We start from the raw sequence: 26,852 nt of genomic DNA on the forward strand, positions 1-26,852 counted from the left end.
TTTTCCTTTTTCATTAAAAGATAAAGCTAAAATATGGCTACAAAATTTAAGACTAACGAGGCATTTGGGTTGTTTATGGAAATGAGGGAGAAGGGGTTTGAGCCAGATGAGATGACGTTGGTGAGTGTTCTTGGGGCGTGTGGGGATTTGGGGGATTTGGGTTTGGGGAGATGGGTGGAGGGGTTTGTTTTGGAGAAGAAGATGGAGGTAAATTCGTATGTGGGGTCTGCTTTGATTGACATGTATGGTAAGTGTGGGGATTTGATATCTGCGAGGAGGGTCTTTTGATTCAATGCCAAACAAGGATGTTGTCACTTGGAATGCCATTATCACAGGGCAATTAGATGCGCTTTATACTTGGTAATTGACACATATAATGAAATTGTGTCTATTTCTGTTCCTTTGAACTAACTTCAAATTTGAATTCTTCCTAATTAATCATCAATGAAATAAAAACCACACAGGTATATGAAATTTGTAAATGTATTTCAAGTTAATATGATTTTTTTTTGTTCAACAATCACTTAATAGGTTCTCACAGGATGGAGCTTCCAATGAAGTAATTGTACTATTCAATGGAATGAGAGAGACAGGTCCTAATCCAGATAAAGTCACAATGATTGAAGTATATATGGTCTGCATGTTCCACAATAGGGGCCTTTGATTTGGGGAAATGGGTTGAGACACATGCATCAGAAAGAGGTTTACAGCACGATGTCTATGTTGCGAGTGCATTAATTGATATGTATGCTAAATGTGAGAGTTTTTGAATCAATGACATTGCCATTTGGATTGATTGGATTGGTCCTAAAAGTCGAGCATTATTCTTGCATGGTTGATCTTTGTCGCGTGCAGGACTTCTGAACGAAGCCTGGGACTTAATCAAGAAGATGCTTGGAAAACCATATGAAATTGTGTTGGGGTCATTGCTTGGTGCCTGCCAGAGGTGTAGAAATGCAGATGTTGATGAAAGGGTCATTCAATTGTTTCTAGAGACGGAGCTATCAAATTCAGGAAAATATGTTATCTTATCTAAGATATATGCAAATATGAGAAGGTGGGATGATTCTGCAAAGACAAGGGTGTTGATGAGGCAGTGTGGTATCTCTAAAACCCCTTGCTGTAACTGGATTGACATTGGAGCTCGTGCTCATGAATTTCATGCTGGTGACAACTTAAATCATCATCCGGTGAACATATACCAATTGCTGAATGAGGAGATGAAGAGAGAAGGTTACATTCCAAATATTGGTTGCATATAGAGGTGGAAAAGTTGAAAACTTGGTTGCCTTTTCAGCCATTGAACAGTGCATCCGGAGGGATTATATCTTCTGGTTGATGACTCCAGCTAAAATATTAAATGGTAAGTTGTGTTCTTAATAGCTTGAGCAAGGCTGGTTTGGAAGAAGCTATTATTGAGAGTAAGAGTCATTCAAACACAAATTGTTTTCCAGAAAATTAAGCAATTTCAGCAAGAACTGGTAAGGTGCTTCGTGTGTGAATATATCCTGTAAGCTAAATTGAAGAAATTCTTTTTGGACAATCTTGCCTTTATATCAATTGTGACCTCAAGAAATATTAGGTACCAAGAAAAGAAAACTACCAAGACAAATCCATATTCTTTGATGAATTCAATACAGGAAGATAATGCAAATTTGTATTTTTAACAATAGTATTTGTGTTGTAATGTATTCCCCTTTATATTAAATATTTTTGGATATTTGTGTTGTAAATTTGAATTGATCATCCATATAAATCCAGTAGTAATGTAATATACAAGTATGAAGAAAATGAAAAGTAAAACTCATGGAATTTTTTATGGGCTTGAAAAGCCCCCACTAAATAAAATCACACCAAACTAAAATTGAATTGAACTTGCCTAGATAAATGATTGAAGAAATTTAATTATTATATCACACAAAAGTTAAAATGAAAAATAAAAACATAAATGAAAATTAATACAACATCGCTTAAGCATGCATTTAAACTTGTTTAAATCTTAAAACTAGAATACACAACAATGCACCAAGTCTTAATACCATCGAGGCTATGAAAATCAAAACTTGGATAAAATGGGAAGATTGTCCACCAGAAAATAATAGCAATTGTTGATGCTCGCCTCAATAAAGTGAAACCAAGCTCGTCGCCAATATGAATTTATGTAAAGAATTGCACCTATTACCAGCAGCACTATGATGTATGTAACCCCAAAAGTCACATAAAAAACTTCCATATCCATGAAGCCACCATCATCTTCATTGTTTGTTGAAGTTGGTGTTGGTGACAGTGGCATAGCTGCACTGCAAATCTTGGGTAGTGGTTCTCCACAAAGAAAAGGGTTGTCCTTGTAGCAGCTCTTCTCAAACGTGGCAAACTGTGCAACTCTCGCAGGAGTCTTGCCAGACAGATTATTGTGTGCCACATTAAAAAACTCTAGATAAAATAGTTCAATAAGGTGAGGTGGGATTTCTCCATCCAGTTTGTTATAGGAAAGATCTAAGCTCTCTATTTCTTTTAAGTTTGAAAATGTTGGTGGAATTGGTCCGGTTAAACTGTTGTGTGAAAGGTTCAATACCTTGATCATGCTGAGGTTTCCAATTTCAGGAGGAATCTCTCCTATGAAATTGTTGCATGAGAGATCAATTCCTGTGAAGTACTGGATAATGGTGCCTCTATAAGAAAGGGATACATTCTTCGTTGTAAACTCGAAGGATTGTTGTGATGAGGACAAATCATCATAGGAGTTGTATTGTTCTGGGAAAGGATGAGTGGATATCATCCAAGAGAGGATGTTACCAGAAAGGTGGTTGTGAGATAGATCAATCAGGGTTAATTGGTCCAATCTGTATAATTGAACTGGGATTTCACCTTCAAGATTGTTATAACTTAAGAGTAGAAATCTCAAGTTAGATAGTCTGTCAATCCATTTTGGAATACTACCAGTTAAATTATTATGGGAAAGATCTAGTGCAAACATCTCAGAGGAGTTATAAAATGCCTTTGTGATCGGTCCTTGTAATTTATTTCTAGACAAATAAACATATCTCAAATTTGAAGAAGCGGTGTCGAATCTAGGTGGCAAACGACCAGAGAAGTTGTTCACTGATAAGTCCAAGAATTTAAGAGAAGACATATTCCCTATCCATCTAGGGATGTGCCCTTGTAAACTGTTGTTGGACAGGTCTAACACTTGTAGCGAGCTAATGTTACCCATCGAGAAAGGAATACTTCCATTTAAACCATTGTCAGACATAAATAAAACTTTTAACCCTGACAAATGAGCTCCAATTTCTGAAGGGATTTGGCCTTGGAAGTAATTCATGGATATACTTAGGAATGACAAATTCATATGAGAATTTTTAGGTAACAAGAATGGACCTGAAAGAGAACAATTTTCTAATGAAAGGTCATGGAGGTATGTGTTGTTCTCAATCAACCAATTTGGAAACTCTCCCTTTATTTGGATGTTTGTAAAATCCAAAGATTGTAGGTTGAACTGATGGTAAAGGAACTTAGGAAATGCTCCTGCACCTTGTCCACGACTGCTCAAAAAGATGAACTCTAACTGGAACTTTGGGCTCAGATTATGATCATCTTCTTCTGCGTATATTTCATTATTTGAACCGTCAAAATACGTGAGTTTTGAAAGGTTGTATAATGGGCTCAATGATATAGGAATCTTCAAGTGGTTAAAAGAGAGATCTAGTAGTTGAAGAGAAGTCAAATTTGTCAAACACGGAGGCAAGAAACCACTGAGATCATTGTCATACATATATAGCTCTTGGAGATGATTTAAGTCACATAGACCTGATCACATTATAATTTAGGAAAATTAAAACTCTAAGTGTCTAATGAAAAATATATAAACTATAGAGAGAGAAAGTAAAAGTAATCAACTTTACCGATGGTTTGGAAGATGTTATTATCGAGAGTATTGGAACTCAAATCTAAAAATTCCAAGTTCTTGAGATTAAGGAAGCCTACCACATTGAAGAAATTATATTGACATAGAAACAATTAAAATTATAAAGGAAATGAAAGAGTAAGAGTTATTAACCTTACCTTGAGCTATAGGTATTTGGCCATCTAGTTTGCATCCATGTAAATTCAAATATTTAAGAGAGGTCATCATTCTGATGGCTTGAAAGATGCTATTATTTAGAGTATTGTAACTCAAATCCAAGTATTCCAAGTTCTTGAGATCAAGAAAGTCTATCACAATCAATTAAACAATAAATTACATTAACTTAGAAGGAATTAAAATTAGAAATAATTCATTACTTAGTAATCATGGCTAAAAAAACTAAAAACATAAGGTAAGTGTAGAAATTGTATTGGCCATTTAAGGATTTTTTTACACGTGTGACCTAAGTGTAGAAATTGTATTGGCCATTTAAGAGAAGGATTTTTTTACACGTGTGACACAAAAAATAAAAAGACACCATTGTTAATTTATTCTCTTCTTAAAAACAGCACTTCCTATGTATGAAGTTGCCTTTTCATTAAAGAAATTATTATTTTTTATGTTATCATTATATTTACATTACACTGAAATGGTGTTTAGTAGATTGCAAAAACATAAAAGAGGAATTATATGCAAACACATCTAATCATAGCAGGCCATTGAGTGCTTGCAAAGATAGGTGTTTTAAAGAAGTAGAAAGATCAATGATAAGTAATAGTGGAGTTCAAATTTGTTAATTTACCTCTATAAGGTATATTTCCACTGAGTGCTTGCAAAGATAGATTTTTCAGAGAAGGCAGTGCTCCAAGGCTTTGAAGGAAGTGTTCATCTAGAGAACAATAGTCCAGATACAAACTTTCCAATGAACTTAAATTTTGCAACTCTGCTCAAAACAAAATTAAACCCAAAAATATATAAACATTTTCAAAATTTACCTTTGCATTCCATATATTATATTTTTCAAAAATTTCAATTAAATTTTACAACTCTGTTCAAATATATATACTTACCGTCACCTAATATTCTTCCTCTAAAATCATTGTACCTCAGATAAAGTGTCGTGAGGTTTGGGAATGCTCCTAATGATTGCAGTAACTTGGAGCTATTTTCATAGGTTGTCACATTATAAAAGTGTAGAGTAGCCAAGCTGCTTGGACCTGCAAGTTAGTTAGCGAAGAAACTGAATAATTAATATTGTATGGATGGGCTCATCATCATGATTCTACGAAGTACTAATTACCTCTTGAGGCTATCAATTTGTTAACATTGTTGCCGCTAAAACCCAAGACCTCCAAGCCGCTCAAAGATCCTTGATATTTATATAAAATAATAATTAATTAATTCACCACACCACATAAATTAAATTGTATTTTTCAAAATTAAATTTAATAGTTAATTAAAAATAATAGTATATAAAAGAAAACTAACCTTTCAAATCTATTAACCCCTCTAGTCTATTATAATATAAATATAATGATTTAAGAGACGGAAATCCCTCCACAAATGATAGAATACCGTTATCGAAACTATTTGATCCCAAGTCAAGGTAATCCAAATTTCTCAATCTCTGTAACTCATAACCACCTATATATATAAAAAAATAAATTAAATTAAGACCTCAGATAAAAAATAAAAAAAGATATTATTGGAATAATTTAATTATAATTGATTGATCAAGAGGCATGTAATTACTCTTAAGAGCAAAACTAATCTAAATATTTTGTAATACTTGAGAGAGCAAACCTTTCTTCTCAACCCAACCAGCTATACGATTACCCCACAAGGCGAGAGCGTTGAGTTGCTGAAAAGGAAGAAACAAGGAGGTATTTAAGTACCAATCTCCCAGTACCTCATTCCTTGTTTCCTCAAGATGGAGTGCGATGACTCGACCTGTGCTGCTGTCGCACTTTATACGTTCCCAAGAACAACAGTTGGCGTCAGCTTCTATCCAGGAGGGAAGGGAGGTGCCATTGGGATAGTTAAGAGAATCTTTGAGCTGCAACAGAGCGATTCTCTCTTCATCCAAGCAACCAAGAGGCAGCCATCCTTGCAGGGAAACCGTCGTTACAAACACCGTCAACATCTGAAGGAACAGACCCATCTTAATATCAGAATACAAATGGTGATCAATATTTGTTATAGAGGACAGCTAGCGAGGAGGGTCAGGCTTTTATAGAGGACTTCACGGACCCATGCCGTGGAAAAAACTAATATAAAATTAATTTAGATTAATATATAATCTAAACTAGAAGCAGAAGTTCTAAATAAGGTCACTAAAAATCATTATCAGCAAAGATCGTTCTTTCAGTAGACTACTTTTCTTCAACCAAAGGTGGTTGCTTCTTCAAGCAAAGGACGTCTTTTGCAAATATATATTCTTAGCTTGTCGTCCTTTAATATAATGTAACATCATTCAATCATGTAATTACAGGAAATTAATCATAGTAATTATTAAGTTTTCTTAAATGAATTTGTTCAGATGAATGTTCATAAGTTTTTTAAAATGAATTTCTTCTTAATGCAGACAATTCTAGGAAGGAAAGCTAAAATTAAGCCTAGTGTTTACAACACATTTGAAGGAGATATGATTTTACTGTTATAAATTCAGCCTAATAATTTGAATATACAACATATATATATATATATATATATATATATATATATATATATTTATGTATGTATGTTTGTATCATTTAATTATTTAAAAAATAATCATCACTACTAACTGTCACTGTCGAATCACAAATGTTTAAGGAGCACTTTTAGTTCTGCCACAGGTTATTTCCATTAAATTCGGAAGGCACGATTTGCCACATACTTTCTATAAAGAAAGGAGCCAGTTTTCTATATCCATCATTGTCTTGGAAATGGAAAGTGAGCTCATAGCATTAACCTTTATAATAGTTTTTAATATTTATTTTTAATATATATATATATATAATATATTAAGAGTTGATTAATATTGTTAAACTATATTTTGTATTTTTTTAATTTTATTTTTTAATATTGAGTTTGTTTATTCCGATCTCGTAATTTGAATTATGACTTAGGGGTTTTTCTTCAATCTTATCCTTTAATATATAATTAAATTAGAAATGAGTTTTATAATTTAATTTTTTTTATTTCTATAAAGTTATCGTACTCTTATTACCTGTGTTACAAGTTTAACGAGTTAAATCAAGTTAACCGGTTAGGTTTTTTATGAATTTTTTAATTGAGTATTTTTTTTTCATCATTCAATATTTGGTTCATTAAAAATTATATTTCATATTTTTTTATTTACTTTATATGTAGTTATCCTAGTTGCATGACTTGGGTTGTGAGTTTGACATGTTAACTTGGGTTAATTTGAGTTATTTGTTTTATGTTTTTTTTATTGATCTTTTATTTTAATCTTATCGTTTGATACTAGGTTAGTTAGGAATTAAGTTTATAATTTATTTTGATTTACTTTCTATAGGGTTATCTCGGTCTCATGGTTTAGATCTTAGATTTGACAAATTTACCCGAGTTGATTAGGGTCAATCGAATATGTTTTTTTGATTAGGGTCAATCGAATATGTTTTAGTCTTAATATTTAAAAAAAAAAGATATTATCATGGTTTTTTTTATTTTTTAATCAAACTATATATTTTTAACCATCTTACAAGTTGCATTTGGATATGTCAAGTAGACCATGTTATATTTTTAACATTTAAATTTCTTTTATTAAAAAAATGCTAGTAATCAAAAGTTTAATGATTAAATTTGATTTAATCATCTAATAACAAAATATTTTTAAATTTTTAATAACTTTTGAAAAAACAATTCCATCTAAAAAAATATTTTTATAAAAACCAAGTTAAATTTTTATTTTACTAAAAAATATTTTTCATTAACTAGTAACTTTATTTTACTAAAAAATATTTTTTATTAACTAGTAATTTTACTAAAGAAACATGAAAAAGCTATGGAACAAACCTGTCTTGCTATGAAGACATTCCAAAAAAAATAAAATTAGTGAATTATGAGTCTTTCAAGAAACAAAGAAGCTTCCACTCTTCCTCGTATGAATTATTTAGCGGGTTGGAGAGTGTGAAAAACATGTTTGGTCTATTTTCTTCATTTTGTCTATACATTATTATTGCCAAAAAGTGATATACTTCTTCTATCTTTCAAGATTTGAATAAAAAAAAAGGTTCATAAAAATTTATTTTTTATAAATATACCATTAACTTTGGATGTTGTAAGTGGTAGGTTAGTATAATGAACTCGAGTTAGTTAATTTTATTTTATTTTATTTTTTATATTTAATTTTCTTTTTTAATTTTATTTTTAAAAATAGGTTTTTTTCCTTGAGTTGATTAGGGTGAATCTAATATGTTTTAGTTTTAATATTTTTTTAAAAAATATTATCTTTTTTGTTTTTATTTTTAATTAAACTATATATTTTTAACCATCTTTCAAGTTATATTTGGAATTGTCAAGTAGACAATGTTATATTTTTAACATTTAAATATTTTCTATTAAAAAAATACTAGTAATAAAAAATTTAAGGATCAAATTTGATATAAATCTAATAACAAAATACTTTTCAATTTTTCATAATTTTTAGAAAGTTTTTCTATAAAAAAATATTTTTATAAAAACTAAGCTAAATTTTTTTTTCAAAAAATATTTTTCTTTAACTAATAACTTTACTAAAGAAACATGAAATTTTTTTTAAAAAAATAGATTAAAGAAAATCACTTCGAACAAACCTGTCTTTCTGTAAAGACAGTCAAAAAAACAAATTCATGAAACAAGAGTCTTTCAAGAAATAAAGAAGCTTCCACTCTTGCTCCTTGTATGAATTACTTAGCGGGTTGGAGAGTGTGAAAAACATGTTTGTTGTATTTTCTTCACTTTGTATATACATTATTATTGTCACAAAGTGGTTATACTTATTTTATCCTTCAAGATTTGTATTGAAAAAAAGTCATAAATTTTTCAAGATTTGTATTGAAAAAAAGTCATAAAAAAATATTTTTTATAAATATATCATTAATTTTGAATGTCGTAAGTGGTAGGTTAACACATTAAACTCAGGTTAGTGGAGTTTATTTTTTACATTATATTTTTAATTTTTTCTTTCAATTTTATTTTTGAAAAATTGTTTTGTTAGGAGTACTTGAGTGTTTTTTTTTCTTTTTTTTTTTAGTATTATTCTAGGTTATGAGTAAATCAAGCTAATATAAATTCACTCAAGTTATTGTTAATTTAATATTTTTTATCTTAGAAAAAAATTGATTTTAAAAATTATAAAAAACAATTGTTACAAGATGAAGAAATCTGAACGAGCAAACTAAAAATTTACCGAAATCTGAGCAAGTGGTTTCTAGATAAAATAAAGGAATCACATTACCCTTATTAGTGTTTTTAAAATAAATATAACTCTTTATCTTGAGAAGTAGTTTAATTGATTAAACTTTAAATTTGTTTTTTAAAAATTATTGTTTTAAGTTTTATAAATATTAAAATTATTAAAAATTTATAAAATTATTAATTTTAAAATTTATAAAATTAATTGAGATATACATATCATAACTTAAATACTGATATTAATTAAAAAATAAAAAAGCTAAAGGCACGCAATGTCCCACAAACCCTCTCGCACCCCATAAAAGAAAAAATGAACCCTGACGGGGGACAAAGAAACTGTTTTTTAACGCACACGGCACGGTTGTTTCTTCCACTTAGAGGATTCATTTGTATCATAAAATAAATTTATTTTTAAAATAATGAAACATGCTTGACTTAATAAAGGCCAAAAGTTAGAACTTGAGCGGCACGTTCCCACAGCCATAATGAGAAACTGCTTTTTACATTTTTAATGAAATACTTTTGATTAAGAACATAGAGAAACTGCTTTCACATCCTCAGCCATAATGAGGCATTGGAGCCTCTAATATTTTGCAAAGGCATGGAACACGATGCCAAGGGAATGGAAGATAGTTGTTGACTGCTGGCGTCAACCCAGAAAACTCCAAAAAATTCTCATCATTTCCAATAAAATTCTATCAAGAGGAATTCCTTATTTATTTGGTAGGCCAGCAAAGTCAAAATGGAGTGGTCACTCATCATTTCCAAGAAAATTCTATCAAGGAACGAAAATATTTTTGAATAATAACAGAAAATAAATCAAACCAAAGTATTTCCCAAAATTTTCTCCATTTATTTGGTATAGAGCCATCCTAATGATTGATTAAAAACTTGATGACAAATTGTTAAATAGATTATAAGAAAAAGTTGAATTCTTTATTTAGCATACTCATATACATACATATCTAAAAAAGATACAAAGATGAGTTGAAACTTATTAACACCTTAAAAGATATAACATCTAAGTTATGACAAAAATAAATTATAGAGAAAGTAACATATACTATGCACATGCAATGCCGTGAGCATGTGATATGTTTATATATTGTTGTAGATTTATGGAAAAAATAAAAAAAAATCATATGAAAAACATTATTGCAATTCACAGTATTTTTAAGAGAAAAACTATAAAACTAAATTTTTAACCAGTTTAATACTAAAAATATAAAATCAATAAAGATAATTTTAAAAACATCATAAAAAAAACAAGAAAACAAATCAAGTGAGGAAACACTATAGCAATGTATAGTGTTTTATGAGAAAATCAAAAGTTATAATTCTCAACTAACTTAATAGTAAAAATAATAAAATCTATAAAGATAATTTAAAAAAAAATTATAATAAAAAAAACAAAATGTGGAAGAATACTATAGTAATCCACAATGTTTTAAAGGAAAAAAACTATGAAGATAAATTCTCAACCTGCTCAATATGAAAAAAATAAAATCGACAAAGACAATTCTATAAAAAATAAAAATAAAATAAAAAAGAAACTATGTGGGGAAATACTGCAGCAATTCACAATGTTTTTTTAAAAAAAATTACAAAGTTAAATTCTCAACCAGCTCTGTATTAAAAAAAATCAACAAAAAACATTCTAAAAAAAAACAACAAAAAAAGAAGAAGATAATTTTGGGGAAAAAAAGTGAAAACAAAATAAAGAAATGAGAAAAAAAACATGTGGGGAAAGTTAAAGCTAAATTCTTAATCAACTTAATATTAAAATCATTGAGGAAAACATTTTAGTAATCTATAGTGTTTTGTGAAGAAATGTACAATTATAATCTCAACCAGATCAATATTTACAAAATAAAATTAACAAAAATAATTTTGAAAAATATCACAAAAAGGAACGAAAGGAAAAAAAATCATGTAGGGAAAAATTGTAGCAATTTATAGTGTTTCATGAGCAAATCTATAGTTATAATTTTCAACCAACTTAATATTAAAAACAATAAAATCAATAAAGATAATTTGAAAAAAAATCATAACAACAAAAATCATGTGGAGAAATATTGTAGCAATCAATGATATTTTAAATAAAAAAAATTACAAAACTAAATCTTCAATCTTTTAAATAAAAAAATTACAAAACTAAATCTTCAATTAGCTCAGTATGAAAAAAATAAATTTAATAATGATAATTAAAAAACAATATGTAGGGGAACTATGCAGCAAAGTAAAAATTATGTAGAGAAACATTATAGCAATCCATGGTATTTTAATGAATTACAAAATTAAATTCTCAATCAGTTGAATATAAAAAAAAATTAACAAAGATAATTTTGAGAAAAAATAAAAAAATAATAATTTTAAAAAAATTATGTGGAAAAATCTTATAGCAATCTATAATATTTTTTTTTAAAAAAATTATTAATTTTAAAAATATAAAAAATTTTAAAAATAGATTATAGAAAGTCACTTTCTAGTTATGGAAGAAACTTGTCTTGCTGTGAAGACATTCCAACAAAATAAAATTTGTGAAATATAAGCTTTTCAAAAATAGAGAAGCTTCCACTCTTCCTCCTCCATTGAATTAATTAGCAGGTTGGAGAGCGTGAAAAACATGTTTGTTCTATTTTCTTTACTTTGTCTATACATTATTATTATCCAATCAAAAATAGAGAAGCTTCCACTCTTCCTCCTTCTATGAATTAATTAACGGGTTAGAGAGTGTGAAAAACACGTTTGTTCTATTTTCTTCATTTTATCCATATATTATTATTGTCAAAAAGTAGATATACTTTTTTTATTCTTTAAGATTTGAATAAAAAAATTATAAAAAAATATTTTTTTATAAATATATCATTAACTTTGAAGGTTGTAAATGGTAAATTAGTGGAATAAACTCGAGTTAACCAAGTTGTTTTTCTTTCATATTTTATTTTTAATTTTTTTTTAATTTTATTTATAAAAATTAATTTTATTAGACTTGAATTTTTTTTTCTAGAATTATCCTAGGTTATCAGTAAATCAAATTAACATGGATTTACTCCGGTTATTATTGATTTAATATTTTTTATGTTAAAAAAAAATTGATTTTAAAGATTGTAAAAGATGATTGATACAAGATGAAGAAATCTGAAGGAGCAAACTATGAATTTACCAAAATCTGAACAAGTGGTTTCTAGATAAAATAAAGGAATCACATTAATCCTTTCAAATAAAAAGTTAGAAGTATAAAAAGTTAGAGGCACAATTTAGATGTAATTTAATTAGTTAAATTTTAAATTTATTTATTAAAAATTAGCAATTTAAGTTTCAGAAATCTAAAACTATTTAAAATTATATAATTATTAATTTTAAAATATATAAAATTAATCAAAATATACCCAATTTAACCTAAAAATTCATATTAATAATACAAAAAAACCCAGGGGCACGCAATTTTCCACAAACCCTCTCGCACCCTATAAAAGAAACAATGAAACATGACGGGGAACAAAGAAACTGTTTTTTAACGTACACAGCACGGCTGTTCTTCAACTTAGCAGATTCATTTGTCTAATAAAATAAATTTATTTTTAAAATAATGAAACATCCTCTACTGATAAAAGCCCAAAAGTTAGAACTTGAGCGGCAATTTCCCACAGCCATAATGAGAAACTGCTATTTACATCCTCAGAACCTACGGTTGTTCTTCCTCTATTTGTATTTTCAAAAAATAAAAACATATCTGATTAAAAATACAATACAGAGAAATTGTTTTTAAAATTATATACTTTTAAAATAAAAATACATATAAACATATCTTTTTTGTCCTTACTATTTTTGTACTTTATATCACGATAATAATCAAATGTTGCCTAATTAACAGAGCTCCAAATCATAATAAAAATTGCTACAAATTAATTATTTCGATAAACAACACATTTATTTATTTTTGGAAAGATTAAAAAAAAATCCTTATTATTCAAGAGGCATTGGAGCTGTTTCTAATTATTTTGATAAATAACACATTTATTTATTTTAATCTTATTATTAGTGAATTTTTTTCTTAATTCTTGATTGATATTTTTTTTATTAAAGTAGATGTTTGGCCAATTTGAACACATCTCAACCAATCTTATAAATTTTAAAATTAATAATTATATAAGATTTCAATAATTATTATATTAAAAATGACATGGCTTCAACCTAGATCACAGGATAGCAAGCCCCTTAGTAGATGGATAAATGACAGCTGATTCTTTTTTTAGATTAACGTGGGTGTCCGGGCCAGCTTGCGCGCACCACGACTAATCCCACGGGCCCTGAAGTTAACGACCATGTAAGCCTCCAGTGGCCATCATATGAGCAACCAAGGACTCGAACCTGAGAATACAGAGAGAGCAAACCCCTTGACAGCTGATTCTTAATATTCTTGCTGATAGCCTTGCAAGAGTAATGAGTGTGTGTTTTCTTAATATTTTTTTTTGTTATTTTTATTTACTTGTTTCTTGTGAAAAAATTGAAACCTCAATTGCTTCAATCTTAAACATTTCTATTAATTAATTGGTGGTTGCATTCTTCTTCGTTTTTTTACTGATAATTGAGGAATATATTAAGATATTAAAATTAAGGCATGATTTTCTACACGTGATTTCCATACAGACAACAGAGAGGGCTGTATATCCACCATCTTGTTGCTAGAGAGGCATTAGAGGCTTTAATATTTTGCAAAGGCATGGAACACGATGCCAAGGGAAAGGAAGAAAGTTGTTGACTGCTGGCGTCAACCCAGAAAATACTATCAAGAGTAATACTTTATTTATTTGTAGGCCAGCAAATTCAAAATGAAGTAGAAATTTTATCAAAGAATTATTTTAATATAATAGTTTAAGTTATTAATAAGATTTTAAAATATAATTTATATTATTCTTTAATATATTCCCTTAAGTAAAAATTTTTTAAACTTGTATAGATCTACATTACTTTATACTTAAATTTTATCAAATAAATAAAGATGGTAAAATTTAAACTCGTGACCGTTTGGTCATTAAAATTCTGATATTATGTCAAAGAACCATCTCAACCCAATAGTTTAAACTGTTAGGTATGATTCCAAGATATGATTTATATTATTTTTTAAAAAAACTTATCACTTCCAAGAAAATTCTATCATGGAATGAAAATATTTTAAGAGAATAACAGAAAATAAATCAAACCAAAGCATCCCCAAAATTTTCTCTATTTATTTGGTATAGAACCATCTTAATGGTTGATCAAAAACTTGATGGACAAATTGTTAATTAGGTTAATATTTATTAAAAAAAATATTAAACTGAAATAAAAAATAATTAAAAAATAAATTAATATAAATTCAAATATTTATTATAAATTTAAATATTTATTAGTTCAAATATAATTAATTTAGAATAAAGACATCAAAGAAGAAGGAAGAGACAAGTTTTTGCCTGGATGGTGGGGCAAATAAAAGGGAGTACTTGTACTATCCATATATGATCTCATCTCCATTAACAATTGATGAAGTTTGGTTGTCTTAGCACCAAGTTGCTCATAATCTGCACTATAATAGGTCATTTGATCTTTAACTTATTGATCTAAAACCACCTCGAACCTAGAGTTTGAGTGCTTAGAATCGATTGTGAGCATCTAACAAATAAAAAATTATGAGTTGTTTGCAAGGGCTCAGATGTAGAATTAGAAAGACCATACACTCGATTTTTATCGAGTCCAACAAACGATCCTATCTCCAACCACAAATCCAGATCGAGATTAGGATGGGTTGAAAGATCGTCACCGTATCTCTCTTTCAACCTAATGTTATATGTATACTGAAAAAAAAAGTCAATTAAAAATAATAATTTAAGAAAAAAAATAGTTGAAAACAACATACCACAAAGCCCTGAACTCAATTATCCATGAGCTATTGCACCTCATTTTTATGGTCATCAATTTACACATGTGTTTTCACAAAAGCTCTATCGGGCTTGGTTCACATAAAAAAAAAACTGTAGCTTATAAAAGAAAATTGTTGTTAGTTAAATATATTTATAAAAAAACAATAAATAAAAAAATAGATGTAATTTAAAAAAAATCTTACTATCCGCTATACATGCTAAATGAATAGAATGGAGACGCTTGTGCGCATGGTAACCGTGAAGATATTGGCTCTGCTTTTTCACACTAGAGTTTGATCGTCACACAAAACAATCAGACATCACTTATTGAATATATTCCATCTACACAGCTTCTGAGACATCGAAGATCTAAAATCCTTCCAACCACCATCTCCTCCTAGCCTAGAAGTTCTCTTCTTCTTTTTTTTTTGTATATTTTTTTTGCTTTCTTTTACACCTCATACAAAAAATCATAAAAATCATGCAAACCGACCCCCTATATAATTGAGCTTGTAGAATCTCTTGATTGCATTGAGCCTGATTCCATAATCGAAGTAAAAGTTGTGTTTTTCTGTCAGGCTAGTTTTTTGGTGTGATCATGCATGTTCTTTAGCCTAGCTCTTCTCATTCATAAAAGAGTATGCTAGGCTTTCTAAATTGCCTAGTTGTGGCAGATCTGCAACTCGCAGCTGTTTATAACCATCATGGTATCTGCCTACATCGAAAGCCTAAGAACTAATTTGCTGATTATGGATGCTGTTACAGAATGAAAATGAATTTCACTATACATACAAAGTTGGATCCTTAATTCTTCTGAAACTACAATGTCTCAGGCCAATGCTGTGATGTCATCATTGATGAGCATATCTCCTCAGAAAGCAGTCATAGCCGAAACTAGGGAAGAAGTAGATGCTGATGAGGTCAAGTTAAACACTGTTCTTACAGTTAAGGCTGGTGAAGTTATACCAAGTGATGGAGTTGTTGTTGATGGTAACTGACAACTGTGAAGTGGAGTCCGTAGTGTGGGTTGGAACTATTAACTTAAATGGTGTCGATACTTCTCTCTACACCCTATGAATTGTTTTTTAATGCATTTTGGCTTTGGTGATAATGGGGTGTTAGAACTACTGCTTTAGCTGAAGACTGTGTGGTGGCTAAAATGGCAAAGCTTGTGGAAGAAGCTCCAAACAGTAAGTCTAAAACTCAAAGATTCATAGACAAATTTCTCTCAGTACTATACTCCAGGTTAGGCATACTGCAGTCCAATTACTCATCCAGTTTTATAGACTTTCACTGAAGTAGAGTACCGAGAACGAGTATTTGGACAGCCCTTCACATCATTCTTTTAGAATGAATCGTCAGCTCCATTTGCTAGACAATCCTACCTTTCATTTTGTGGGAAAGTTTTCATTTTAGTTCATTGTTCAGATTTGCAGCGGTGATATTCATGCCGGCTGGCGTAGCAGTGATTCCTAGTAACAAACTGGTAGAATTGGGCTTTCGAGGTGTTCTAAATGCTTTGGTGCTTTGCTCTTATAGTGCCAACAATAGAAGGAGATAAGAAGACAGGAAAGACAGTTGGATATGTGTACTATGGAGCAACTCTTGCTTGGATTTTCTCTCTCTGACAGCTGCAGGACAGGGGTTGCAGAGGCCATCAAGGAACTGAAGTCATTAGGCATTAGAACTGCTATGCTTACAGGAGATAGTGAAGCGGCTGGTATGTATGTACAAGAACAGGTGAAGCTCTTATCCATAATCATATCTACTTTCTGGTCTATTTGCGTTTCACTTCAAACTGACATGGAAGTAAAATTAATACCATGTGCATCTAGATCATGCGCTTGAAGTAGTTCATGCAGAACTCCTACCTGAAAGCAAGGCTACGATTATCAAAGAACTTAAGAAGGAAGGGCCAACAGCAATGACTGGAGATGGCCTGAATGATGCCCCTGCCTTAGCTATCGCTGATATTCGCATTTCAATGGGAATCTCAGGCTCGGCACTTGCAATAGATACAGGACATTGGATTCTTATGCCCAATGATCTTAGAAAAGTCCCGAAAGCAGCCATCCGGCTTGCTCGCAAAGCTCATAGGAAAGTTACTGAGAATGTGATTATGTCCATGTCCACAAAGTCTGCTATCCTCGCCTTGGCTTTTGCTGGTCACCCACTTGTTTTTGCAGCTGTTCTTGCCGATGCGGGTACATGTTTTTTGGTGATTTTCAACAGCATGCTGCTTTTACGAGGGACACAACATCATGCTGGAAAATGCACTAAAACATCAGGTGCATTGCGTTCACATAAACATGGTAATAAGAATTCATCGCATAATAATCACAGTGGCTGTTGCTCTATCAAAAAAGTCGAGAAGGTGCAATGTGTCCATAAAATCTTCCCAACACAACACCCCTCATCAAGAGACACAACAGGAGCCTCCACCATCGCCAAACGACGTCGCACCCCTTGTGACAAGATGATAAAACCAAATATACTTAAAGTGATTAACAAAAACTACATGATACTTAAAGCCATCATAATAATTGGTGAAGTCCATACGTTTCAAAAGATAATTTGAAGAGGTCGATCAGAAGTAATGGTAGAATTGAAAAAAGAAAGTTTGTGACTCTTATTGCAATGACATGCATTACAAGAAAAATTTAAGATGCTGGAAGAAGATAAATCGAGTTTGTTTGTAGAAATGACATGCATTAAAATAGGAAAGGCAGGGTGTCCCAATATATAATGGTATTCGGAGGAGGTGGTTTTGACAATGGAAAAGGCAAATAGAGGTGAAGATAACAGCCACTCATACACACCATCATTAGCTTTACCCGTCAAAAGCGTTGCTCCTATGTGAAGATCTTTTACAAGAAAAGAATACGGTAAGAATTCAATTGAAGCATTGTTGGATATACAGAATTTGGAAATTGTAATCAAAATTTTTTTTTCGTACTAGGTACACAGAGAACATTGGTTAAGGAAAAATGAGCATTGGAACTGCGAAGAGAAGTGGGACCAGTATGTGTTATGGGAAGCCCTGTGCCATCTCCAATTATAATATCGTCAGAGCCATTGTATGGGGCATGAAGTAAGAAATTGCTCAAGTCAGGTGACATGATGAGAAGAGCCGCTATCCAATAGCCATGTTGGGGATGTCTCAATTGGTATTAATTTAGAGGGACAACGCTTAGCTGCATGTCCTTGAATTCTGCAAATTTAGCAATAGCTAAGGTAAGGCTTGGAAGAGCTGCGATCAGAACGGGAATTATTAGATGGTAGAGAATCGATTACCATAGCCTTTGTTGTTGCCAAGGGAATAAGAAGAGTGTGGCAAGTTGTGTGAGCCAGTGTAGTCACGATTGATTGGATTAGCGGAGGCAGGGAAGTCGGCTTGTTCAGTTTTGTTGGTATTTTGGAGAGAGGCTTCAAAGTTTAGAAGCTTTTTATGTGGTTCATTAAAGGAGATTGGAGTGTCTCGTGCTTGAACTGCCTGAGCCAATTCTTTATAATCGTCACCAAGTCCCTCAAGAATTCTTTCCGAGAGATCTTCATCAACAACTGCTGCTCCAAGGATGGCAAGCTCATCAGCTCAAGCCTGGATGGTCTGGAGGAACTCAAAAATACCCATGGATCCGATCCCTTCGTGGTTTGTTTTAACTGGTTTTTCACCTGCTTGATTCTGCCACAAGATGGTTTGGCATATGTATTAGCCAATATTGTCCAGGCTTCCTGTGATGTTTTTTGCTTGAGCAATGAATGACATTATTGTGGGAGACAGAGAACCAAGAATGGCATTAAGAAGTTGAATTGTTTGATCCATGGTGTATGTGCTGGATTAGGTGTAGTGGTTTCCTTGAATAATTGTTTCGGGACAAGGATTTGATCCGTCAATGAATCTGAGGAGATCATACCCAATGAATTGAAGTTTCCAGGCTAAATAGTTTGTGGAGGTAAGTTTTAACGGAGTTTGTGCGGCAACATTGATGTTTTTTCATACAAAATGCACTTAAAAAAGTACGAGGAATGCAATACCAAACGGTGCCGCCTATATCGTCTGCATCATCTATCAATCAAGTAACTGAATTTCATTAACGCAACTGAAACATAGAACCACTATTTCTTCTTGACAACATTATTGCAGGCCATTGGGTACAAAACATAACGAAAAAGAACGCAATTACTTTTCCTGGAGATCACTTCAAAATACATCTTGCGTATAATTCAGCTCATGAATCTCATGGAAAAAATTATATGGAAGAGTACGGATTCTAAAATGCATTGAGACTTTCCTACAAAGCATATGGGCAGGCCACAAACTGCATGGTATAAAAAGAAACAAAGTTTGCTGGCAAACCTGTCTCCCATCACATCACAATGCATAGATAGAGAAGCTAAGCAGTAACTCTTGACCGGCCTTTTGCTATTCTCCGAGCAATTACTCTCCGACCACCCTTGGTTGCCTTGCTGCTCATATATTGCATAAATCATGATTCAAGTCTAATTAGTTCAACAAGTTCATTTAACAAACATGTACATGAAGGGAAAAAAAAAACAGTATCAGTCCAAGAGGGGACATGTGATACATGCTTGGCAGCTAGACCTTAAAGTAATGCACTCTCTATGGTTTAACTAACCTAAAAAATATTTGCAACGAGGGAAGTCAAGTTTGTTCTTCACCCCACACGATGAGCCACAAATATAGAATCAGAGCTAAGTAGAGTTCAGTGGGTCAACCAAACCCCTTATGCTTTTTTTTAAAAAGAAAAAAAAACAATTATACATCATAAAAATGTATTTTCTTAGTCTTGTACCAAATCAACCAAAGTAATAGATGTTGTCATTTTTGTATTTTTCTAAAAATAAGCCAAGCAGTTGAGCATAGCATGTTGTTAACTAAATGCTAAATGTTTGCCGAGATGACTAAAGATTTACTTAAGCATGTCAATTATAAGTTTTACACCATTACTCAACCCTTCTTAAATCCAAGAGCACATAAAATAAAACTGCTTTTACAATTTATCGATATTTATCCTTGGGATGAATATGAAATCCAGCTGTTATTTTTTACACTCATATTCAAGTCATGCTTTCCCCTTTCCCATATTCTGATGAATATGCACTCCAAATCACACCCAGTCAAATGAAAATAATTGAATTTTCCTAATAGAAGAAAAACAGTGTGTTTCCATCGAAATCAAACCATAGCCTCTGCTAATCAAATTTCTCTACCCAAAATGTTGAATGATGTTAGCAGTGTCTTCCTAGGTTCTCTAATTCTAATAGAAAATGGATTACAAAGCTAGAGACAGAAAGAGAGAGACCGTGCAAAGAACCCGTGTTTTCTCTTGCGCCTGATGACACTAGGCTGGTATGTCCTCTTAGGAAACAAGAGCATAGGCTCAGTAGATGAATCTCCTGCAAAACATGCACAAGGCAGAGCAGTTACGGCAAAGGGAAGGCCGGATATTTATCAAGAGAGAAACAGAAGCAAGAGAGAGAAAATTGTGGCATATTATCAAACAGTTGGCAGGCACCTAGAAAGTAAAGTTATTGCTTGAAGAGAGTAAAAACCCATAAATCAGAAAAGCATAATAAATCAGTAAAGTACCGTCGGGCAAGAAGAATTCGAGAGAGGGGAGACCGGAAGGATGCAAGAAGTCTTGATTGGTAACTGCAAGTTTAGTGATTGAGAGGAAGTCGGTTTGCTCGATGTTGGAGACAGAAGAAGGGAAAAGGTGAGGAGTTAAAGTTTGGTGAGTGGAGATTGCGTTTTGATGGAAAATTGGGTTCTTCGATATCATCAATCTGTTCATTAGGGATGCTCCTGCTCGAATTAAGTTTTTGGTCGCCATTTTCCTTTCTTCCTTCCGGAGAGGGAGAGACGGAGATGCCTGCTTGTTCGGCTTCACCACTCAACTAAACCCTAAGCGAAAATGGTGTTAGATTTGCTTTTCTTGTGGTCATTTAGCCCAATGGACCTATTTTTGTGTCACTATTTCTTATCTTTGGGCCTACTACCAGTCTTCTTTGTTTTTTTTTTTTTCAACACTCTTCTCTCCGATTGCCATTGACTTTAAGATTAACATTTACATTAACAATAAAAATAAATAAATAAATAAATAAAATTACAAAGTGTGACTAATTCACATTAACTACATTCATAAAACACTATAATACTATTTTTTTGTTTATTTTTTATTTTTTATTTTTTATTGTTTATTTTTTTTATTTCATTATTCAATATTAGTTTTTCTGATAATTGTGTTTTAGATTATTTTTTAATTTTTTAATTATTAAATTCTATATTGATCTCATAGATTTAGTTTTTTCTCTAATTTTAACTTTTAACATTAAATTTATTAGAAGTGAAGCTTCGTAAATGTTTTTCAATTTATTTTCTCTAAATTTATTTCAATTTTATAACTCATATCGCAAGTTTAATAAGTAAACCCTTCATGATTTATTTTTATTTTATAATTTTTAGTAATATATTGATGTAGCATTATTCATTAGAATAGTTTTTTGTGTTTTTTTTATTTTACTTTTTTCTAGGTTTTTTTTTACAATGTCAACCTTCAAAAACTCAACCCTCTTCTTTTTTCTAGTTTTTTTTTATTTGATTTTATCCTTCAATATTAAGTTATTTTGGAAATTATGCAATGTAATTTTTTTATTTTTTAAATTTTTGGGTTATATATTGGTCTCATGAATTTTATTTTATTTTTTTATTTCAACTTTCAACATTAAATATGTTAAAAGTGGAGTTTTGTAATTTTTATTTTTTTTATTATGAATTTATCTTAAATATCAAGACCCTAATTATACGTTTAATAGATCAATCCTTTGTAATTTGTTTTTTTTTATTTTATAACTATTAGGTTATATATCAGTCTTATAAAAAAAAATTTAATTCAACCTTTAACATTAGATCTCTTGAGAGTGTGAGCTTTGTAAAAAAAAAAAAAATTGTTTTTTATGAACTTATCTTGATTTCTTAATCCAATTCATGGGTTTAACATATCAACTCGTGTTGATTCAAACTATTTTTTTAAGCTATTTTTTAATTCATTTTTTTTTCACTTTCATCCTTCAATATTGTAACATGAATCAACCCGCAAACACCATCAATAATCCATTACATGTTTAAATTTGTTTAATCACAAAGTCTAAGACAAAAGCATTGAAGGAGGCAATGAATGAACTTATTATGAAGGTTCTACCGAAGGTTGATTTTAAAGATGCTTTGGAGCATCGACAAAAGGTTCTAGACCATTTAATCTAAGCCCAATTCATGTTCAACATGGGTTTGATATGTCCAGTCTTATGACAATCTTGTTTAGTCAAGATTTTCTAATGTTATAAGGATTTCTAGTTAGCAAATATTCTCCTATTAATTAAATGAAGATTTTAGCCAGGCTTGATTCCTAAGCTAGGAAGTAAACTAATAAGACAACAACAAAGAAAGACATTTGTATTTATTATTCTCCAAATATTACAAGAAAACCTAACTCTACAAGAAAAAATAAGAGGCCACAAAATTAATTTCACTTTTTGATCAGATTCTCCTAGTCTATTTAGAATATATAGAGGTGACAACTCTTTTTAGAGTCACAAGGAAGGTTTATTTCAACTATAAAATCTTTTTAAACTAGAAAAATTAGACATTTTTCTTTATTTCTCTTTGGTTATTTGAGGTAGTATAAAGAATCTTTATTTTAATTTTAATTTTAATTTTAATTTTCAAGTGTTTTGGATTTGTATAAAATTAGTTGGGTTTATTCAATTAAATTTCGAGTCTAGTTATAATTGTGCTTCATATCAGCCTGCATCTTAGATAAGTGGGTTCAAGTCAACCTACTAAGGTAAATCCATTATGGTATTTTTGTTTGGAGTATAGAAACTCTTTGTAAGATACTTTTTATTCAGATTTATGATAAAATATTGTTGTTGAACTATTGTTCTAAGTGTTGGGAGGATGTCTCGCATTCTTTAGTTCTTTGAAGAATTGAAACTAATTTATCAAATATCAATTGGTTTTATGACGTTTTTCTTATACTTTTTATTCATGAATTGATATTCATAGGGTAGGAGTTCTTATTCTATTGGTGATGGTGCCTTGGGACAAATTTTCATTGTATTACATTTTTATCAGACTTGTTTCGACTTTCTAAAATTTATTATCAATCTTGATATGAGTTGCGTAACCACATAATCACAAGGTTTGCATCACATTGAGTTGGTTGGAAATTGTTTTTTTTTTTATTTGTTTTTAATAGAGTTACCCTACTCCATGACTTGAGCCACACCCCATGACTCAACGACAAATTTGGTGAATTGACTTAAATTTTTTTTATCATTTTTTAATTGATTTTTTTCTCAATTTGACCTTCCAACAACCTAATATTCTTCTTTTTTTAGTTTTTTTTTCTTGATTTCAACTTTCAGCATTGAATTCATTTGAAATGTAGCTTCATAATGTTTTTTAGTTTTTTTTTATGAAGTTACATGATCTAATGAGTTAGATCACAAGTTTAACAAGTTAGTTTGGGTTGACTTTAGCTAGTTAGATCACAAGTTTAACAAGTTAGTTCGAGTTGACTTTAGCTCTTCTTTTTTTTTGTCTTTTTTTATAGATTTTTTTATTTTATCTTTGAACATTGGATTGGTTTTAAATTGGGCTTTGTATGTTTTTTTTTTATATAGAGTTATCATAATCTCATGACCCGGATCGCAGGTTTGATAAGTTAACTCAAGTTAACTTGAGTTATTTTTTTAATTTAATAATTTTTTTCAGTTTTATTCTTCAATAATAGATTGATTAGAATTTAACATTCATAATTTATTTAAATTTTTTTTATAAAATTATCATATTTTCATGCCTAGGGTCTCAAATTTAACAAGTTAGTCTAGGTTGATCTTATATGTGACGTCTCAATATTTTTTTTAAAAGTATCATCCAATAAGCCACCATATCAATATTTAAAAAATATTTTGTCTAATATAGATTATATTTTGAGTTTATAGTTTTTTTTTTAAAGAAAACACGTTATCAATCTTATAATTGTTTTTTACATTAAAAAAAATTAATTTAACTTACTAACATGGGCAATGATCTAGTATGATATCAATAGGTTTCATTTGGTTTATGTCTTGACACAAAATAAATGATACAAAACAATAGGAAAAAGATGAGACGAAACAAAACAAAGTAAATAAAACAGGATATACGATGGAAATCAAATGATAATGATATACAAGATGAGATAAGATAGAATTGATGTTTTAATATTCTATACAAGACTTGGTTTATATAACAAGTTGCTATATGATTGTGGTTATCCATGCTTTACGACAGCAGCGAGTGTTTGATTTAAGAGTTGCGGATAATATAAGAAACCACAAACTAGAAAGCTTGAAAAGTTGGAAACACTTCACAAAGTAGCTTTTGAATTTTCAGTATTGGATAGAAGTTCAAAATCAGTTTTCGATTGAAAATGACACAAGCTAACCTCATCTTGTATTAAAGCTTGAAGACACCTGTTATTTAACAGTAAATTTCTTGTGAATTCTTCAGTTTTATGATGGATGAGGTCGCTTGATTTGCCCTTTGCCCGAAACTAGAAAGATAAATATTATTTGTCTGATTGGTACAAGACTATCGCACCCTAAACCCCCCCCAAAAACAAAAAAAAAATCGTTGCAGTGATTGGCTGTGCTCTCGCAGTTCGAAGGAAAATCACGCAAGTTTAGCTGTTCCAATTGGTGACAAGTGTGTTTGCAGCTCAAAAACAAAAAATGGAAGTGCAAATTTCTGAAACAAGGCAGACATAAATCTCATAGTCAAAACACAATCAGAAGCTAAGCCATATTTCAGAAGGATCATGCCACAGATGGTGGTGCTTGCAGAAGCAGAATCATTGCAGCTGCAGCAGCAACAACAGTAACAACAACAAAGAATCCAATCACTTGCAATATCACCCTCTAGTGTCACAAACACAAAGCAGCTTTGAGAAATAAATAGAAGATACAAATCCGGAAATCACAATTAGTGGAAAAGACAAGGTCATGTAATTAAGACCTGGCCATTTTAAATTACATTTGTTTTAACAACTACAAATGCAAACCACCCAACCCCACCAAAAAAGAAAGGTCATTGTAGAAAAGGAAATACAATAATGTGATTGATCACTGATTAACACAATCGCGCCTGCAAAAGTATACAAGATTATCGACTAGATGAATGGGGAGAGGAGGCTTTTATTGGTCAACATGAAGCGCGGAAGAGATCCAATCTGAGGCTGCTAAGTGAGCATCCTCTTCGATAGAAAGTGATAGGGGAGTTATGGCAACCTGGTGTTCCAAAGGAAAATAAAGACAGTAAGAAGCCCTACTAAAACCCAAAGCAATCAAAGTTCTGCAAGTTTTCATAGTTAGATTAGAAGTTGAGAGAATTTTGAACAGAATTTATTAGCCCTCCCATAGACAACTCAAGTGCTGCAAGTGCTCATAAGGCCCGGATATTTTTGTTAGTCTGCATAAGCCCGCAACTCAAGTAAAGGCACAGTGGTAGTTCACCAGGTTTGGTGTTAGGATATAATGCTAGGGGTGAACCATCATTTGTGAAAACATAAAAGTAAGAGCCATGCCAATCATAACTTTTGTTATGATGATGGCTCCCAATGCCTTGTGAGCATTCCGACTGATTCTTGCACAGTTTCTAGATGAACAACTGACACACATCATCAATGTGGAAAATACAATGTTATGACTTACAAATCCATTTTCGAGTGCTCTAAAATCCAGATCCTCATCTGTATCCTCCTGCTCCTTGTCCAGAAACTGAAAAATACATTAAATCAGTGCTTAGTTCTCCTTCCATGGAGCAAAAAAGGAAGGGGCAAAATAGACAAGTCATGAAAGCAAACAAGAGCACAACATGAAAACAAGGACAATTAGGTTGAAGCCAAAAACATAATAGAAATAGAACATCAATAAAATATCCAATGCAAAGTCCATTTTCAAAACACAACCACATTCATGCACTGAAATCTAGTTCTAAAAGTAATTTTACTTAGCATTCACTATACTGAATTCCAATGCTAAATTTATTTCTTCAAAGTTCCTAAATTCTAGCTTTAAAAAGCCATTAAAGATCATTCTTGTCACAATTAAAACCAATCAAAATTGTTCCTGAAAGCATGTCAGTAGTGAGGATTTTCTTTACCTCCATTCGAAAATACTTTTTCACCCGGTTGCTATCAGATTTCCCAGCAGCCCCAACTGATTCAATCTCTACCATGTTCTTCCTTTGTGTGGTCAGACGGCGAGCTGCACCCTGAGATAATACAGTTCCATTAACAAAAACAGGAAACTGCATGGCAAAGCTCTTTTTGAAAGAAATTACAGAGAAAGAAAAAATGACAATCAGTTCTTTTGCAATAGAAACTCACAGCAGCAGAAGCATCTCTACTAAGCTGTGCAAGCTGTAGGCCAAGACTTTGTTGATTAGACATGAAATGTCCAGCTGAAGGATGCCGATTAGCTGAAACAGCTTGCCAGCTAGGTGAGGATCTCCACATACTTCTCCTAGTTAGTTTGAAGCCCTGCCAAGGAAAAAATTGGGGTGGGGGGAGGGGGGGGGG

General features: G+C 31.1%; 3 protein-coding genes and 2 long non-coding RNA genes across 13 annotated transcripts in view; 2 read left to right on the forward strand and 3 right to left on the reverse strand.

Annotated features, from left to right (window-relative positions):
• Positions 1-57: 57 nt before the first annotated feature.
• Positions 58-1,720, forward strand: LOC105114855 (uncharacterized). Its single transcript, XR_840227.1, has 2 exons — positions 58-336; positions 532-1,720. It is a non-coding gene; the product is annotated as an uncharacterized LOC105114855 (long non-coding RNA).
• A 229-nt stretch (positions 1,721-1,949) lies between these two features.
• On the reverse strand, positions 1,950-6,120 carry LOC105114853 (probable LRR receptor-like serine/threonine-protein kinase At4g36180). Of its 9 annotated transcripts, none has more exons than XM_011011546.1 (8): positions 5,708-6,119; positions 5,393-5,548; positions 5,205-5,273; positions 4,981-5,121; positions 4,707-4,847; positions 4,063-4,212; positions 3,903-3,980; positions 1,950-3,807 (listed from the first exon to the last, which is right to left on the reverse strand). In XM_011011546.1, exons 1-8 carry the CDS (start codon positions 6,063-6,065, stop codon positions 2,057-2,059), a joined length of 2,844 nt encoding a protein of 947 aa, XP_011009848.1. In that variant the 5' UTR covers positions 6,066-6,119; the 3' UTR covers positions 1,950-2,056. The 9 variants fall into 9 exon arrangements, with proteins under 9 accessions (XP_011009848.1, XP_011009847.1, XP_011009850.1 ...); XM_011011545.1 differs by having other exon boundaries at positions 4,975-5,121; positions 5,708-6,117; XM_011011548.1 differs by lacking the exon at positions 4,707-4,847 and having other exon boundaries at positions 4,975-5,121; positions 5,708-6,120.
• Positions 6,121-17,867: 11,747 nt separating this feature from the next.
• On the forward strand, positions 17,868-19,373 carry LOC105114857 (uncharacterized). Its single transcript, XR_840228.1, has 2 exons — positions 17,868-18,092; positions 18,175-19,373. It is a non-coding gene; the product is annotated as an uncharacterized LOC105114857 (long non-coding RNA).
• LOC105114856 (Ribosomal protein L34) lies at positions 19,275-21,159 on the reverse strand. The gene is made up of 3 exons (XM_011011554.1): positions 20,819-21,159; positions 20,532-20,625; positions 19,275-19,674 (listed from the first exon to the last, which is right to left on the reverse strand). Exons 1-3 carry the CDS (start codon positions 21,060-21,062, stop codon positions 19,602-19,604), a joined length of 411 nt encoding a protein of 136 aa, XP_011009856.1. The 5' UTR covers positions 21,063-21,159; the 3' UTR covers positions 19,275-19,601.
• Positions 21,160-25,151: 3,992 nt separating this feature from the next.
• The window catches only part of LOC105114859 (uncharacterized), a 23,842-nt gene continuing 22,141 nt past the window's right edge, over positions 25,152-26,852 (reverse strand). The window contains exons 7-10 of the mRNA XM_011011557.1: positions 26,661-26,813; positions 26,435-26,545; positions 25,984-26,049; positions 25,152-25,560 (exon numbers count right to left, since the gene is read on the reverse strand). Coding sequence (XP_011009859.1) covers positions 25,468-25,560; positions 25,984-26,049; positions 26,435-26,545; positions 26,661-26,813 — 423 coding nt within the window. The 3' untranslated portion in view covers positions 25,152-25,467. The remainder of the gene's footprint in view (positions 25,561-25,983; positions 26,050-26,434; positions 26,546-26,660; positions 26,814-26,852) is intronic.

This window comes from Populus euphratica, unplaced genomic scaffold, assembly GCF_000495115.2.
Source record: "Populus euphratica unplaced genomic scaffold, PopEup_1.0 scaffold777.1, whole genome shotgun sequence".
Lineage (NCBI taxonomy): Eukaryota > Viridiplantae > Streptophyta > Magnoliopsida > Malpighiales > Salicaceae > Populus > Populus euphratica.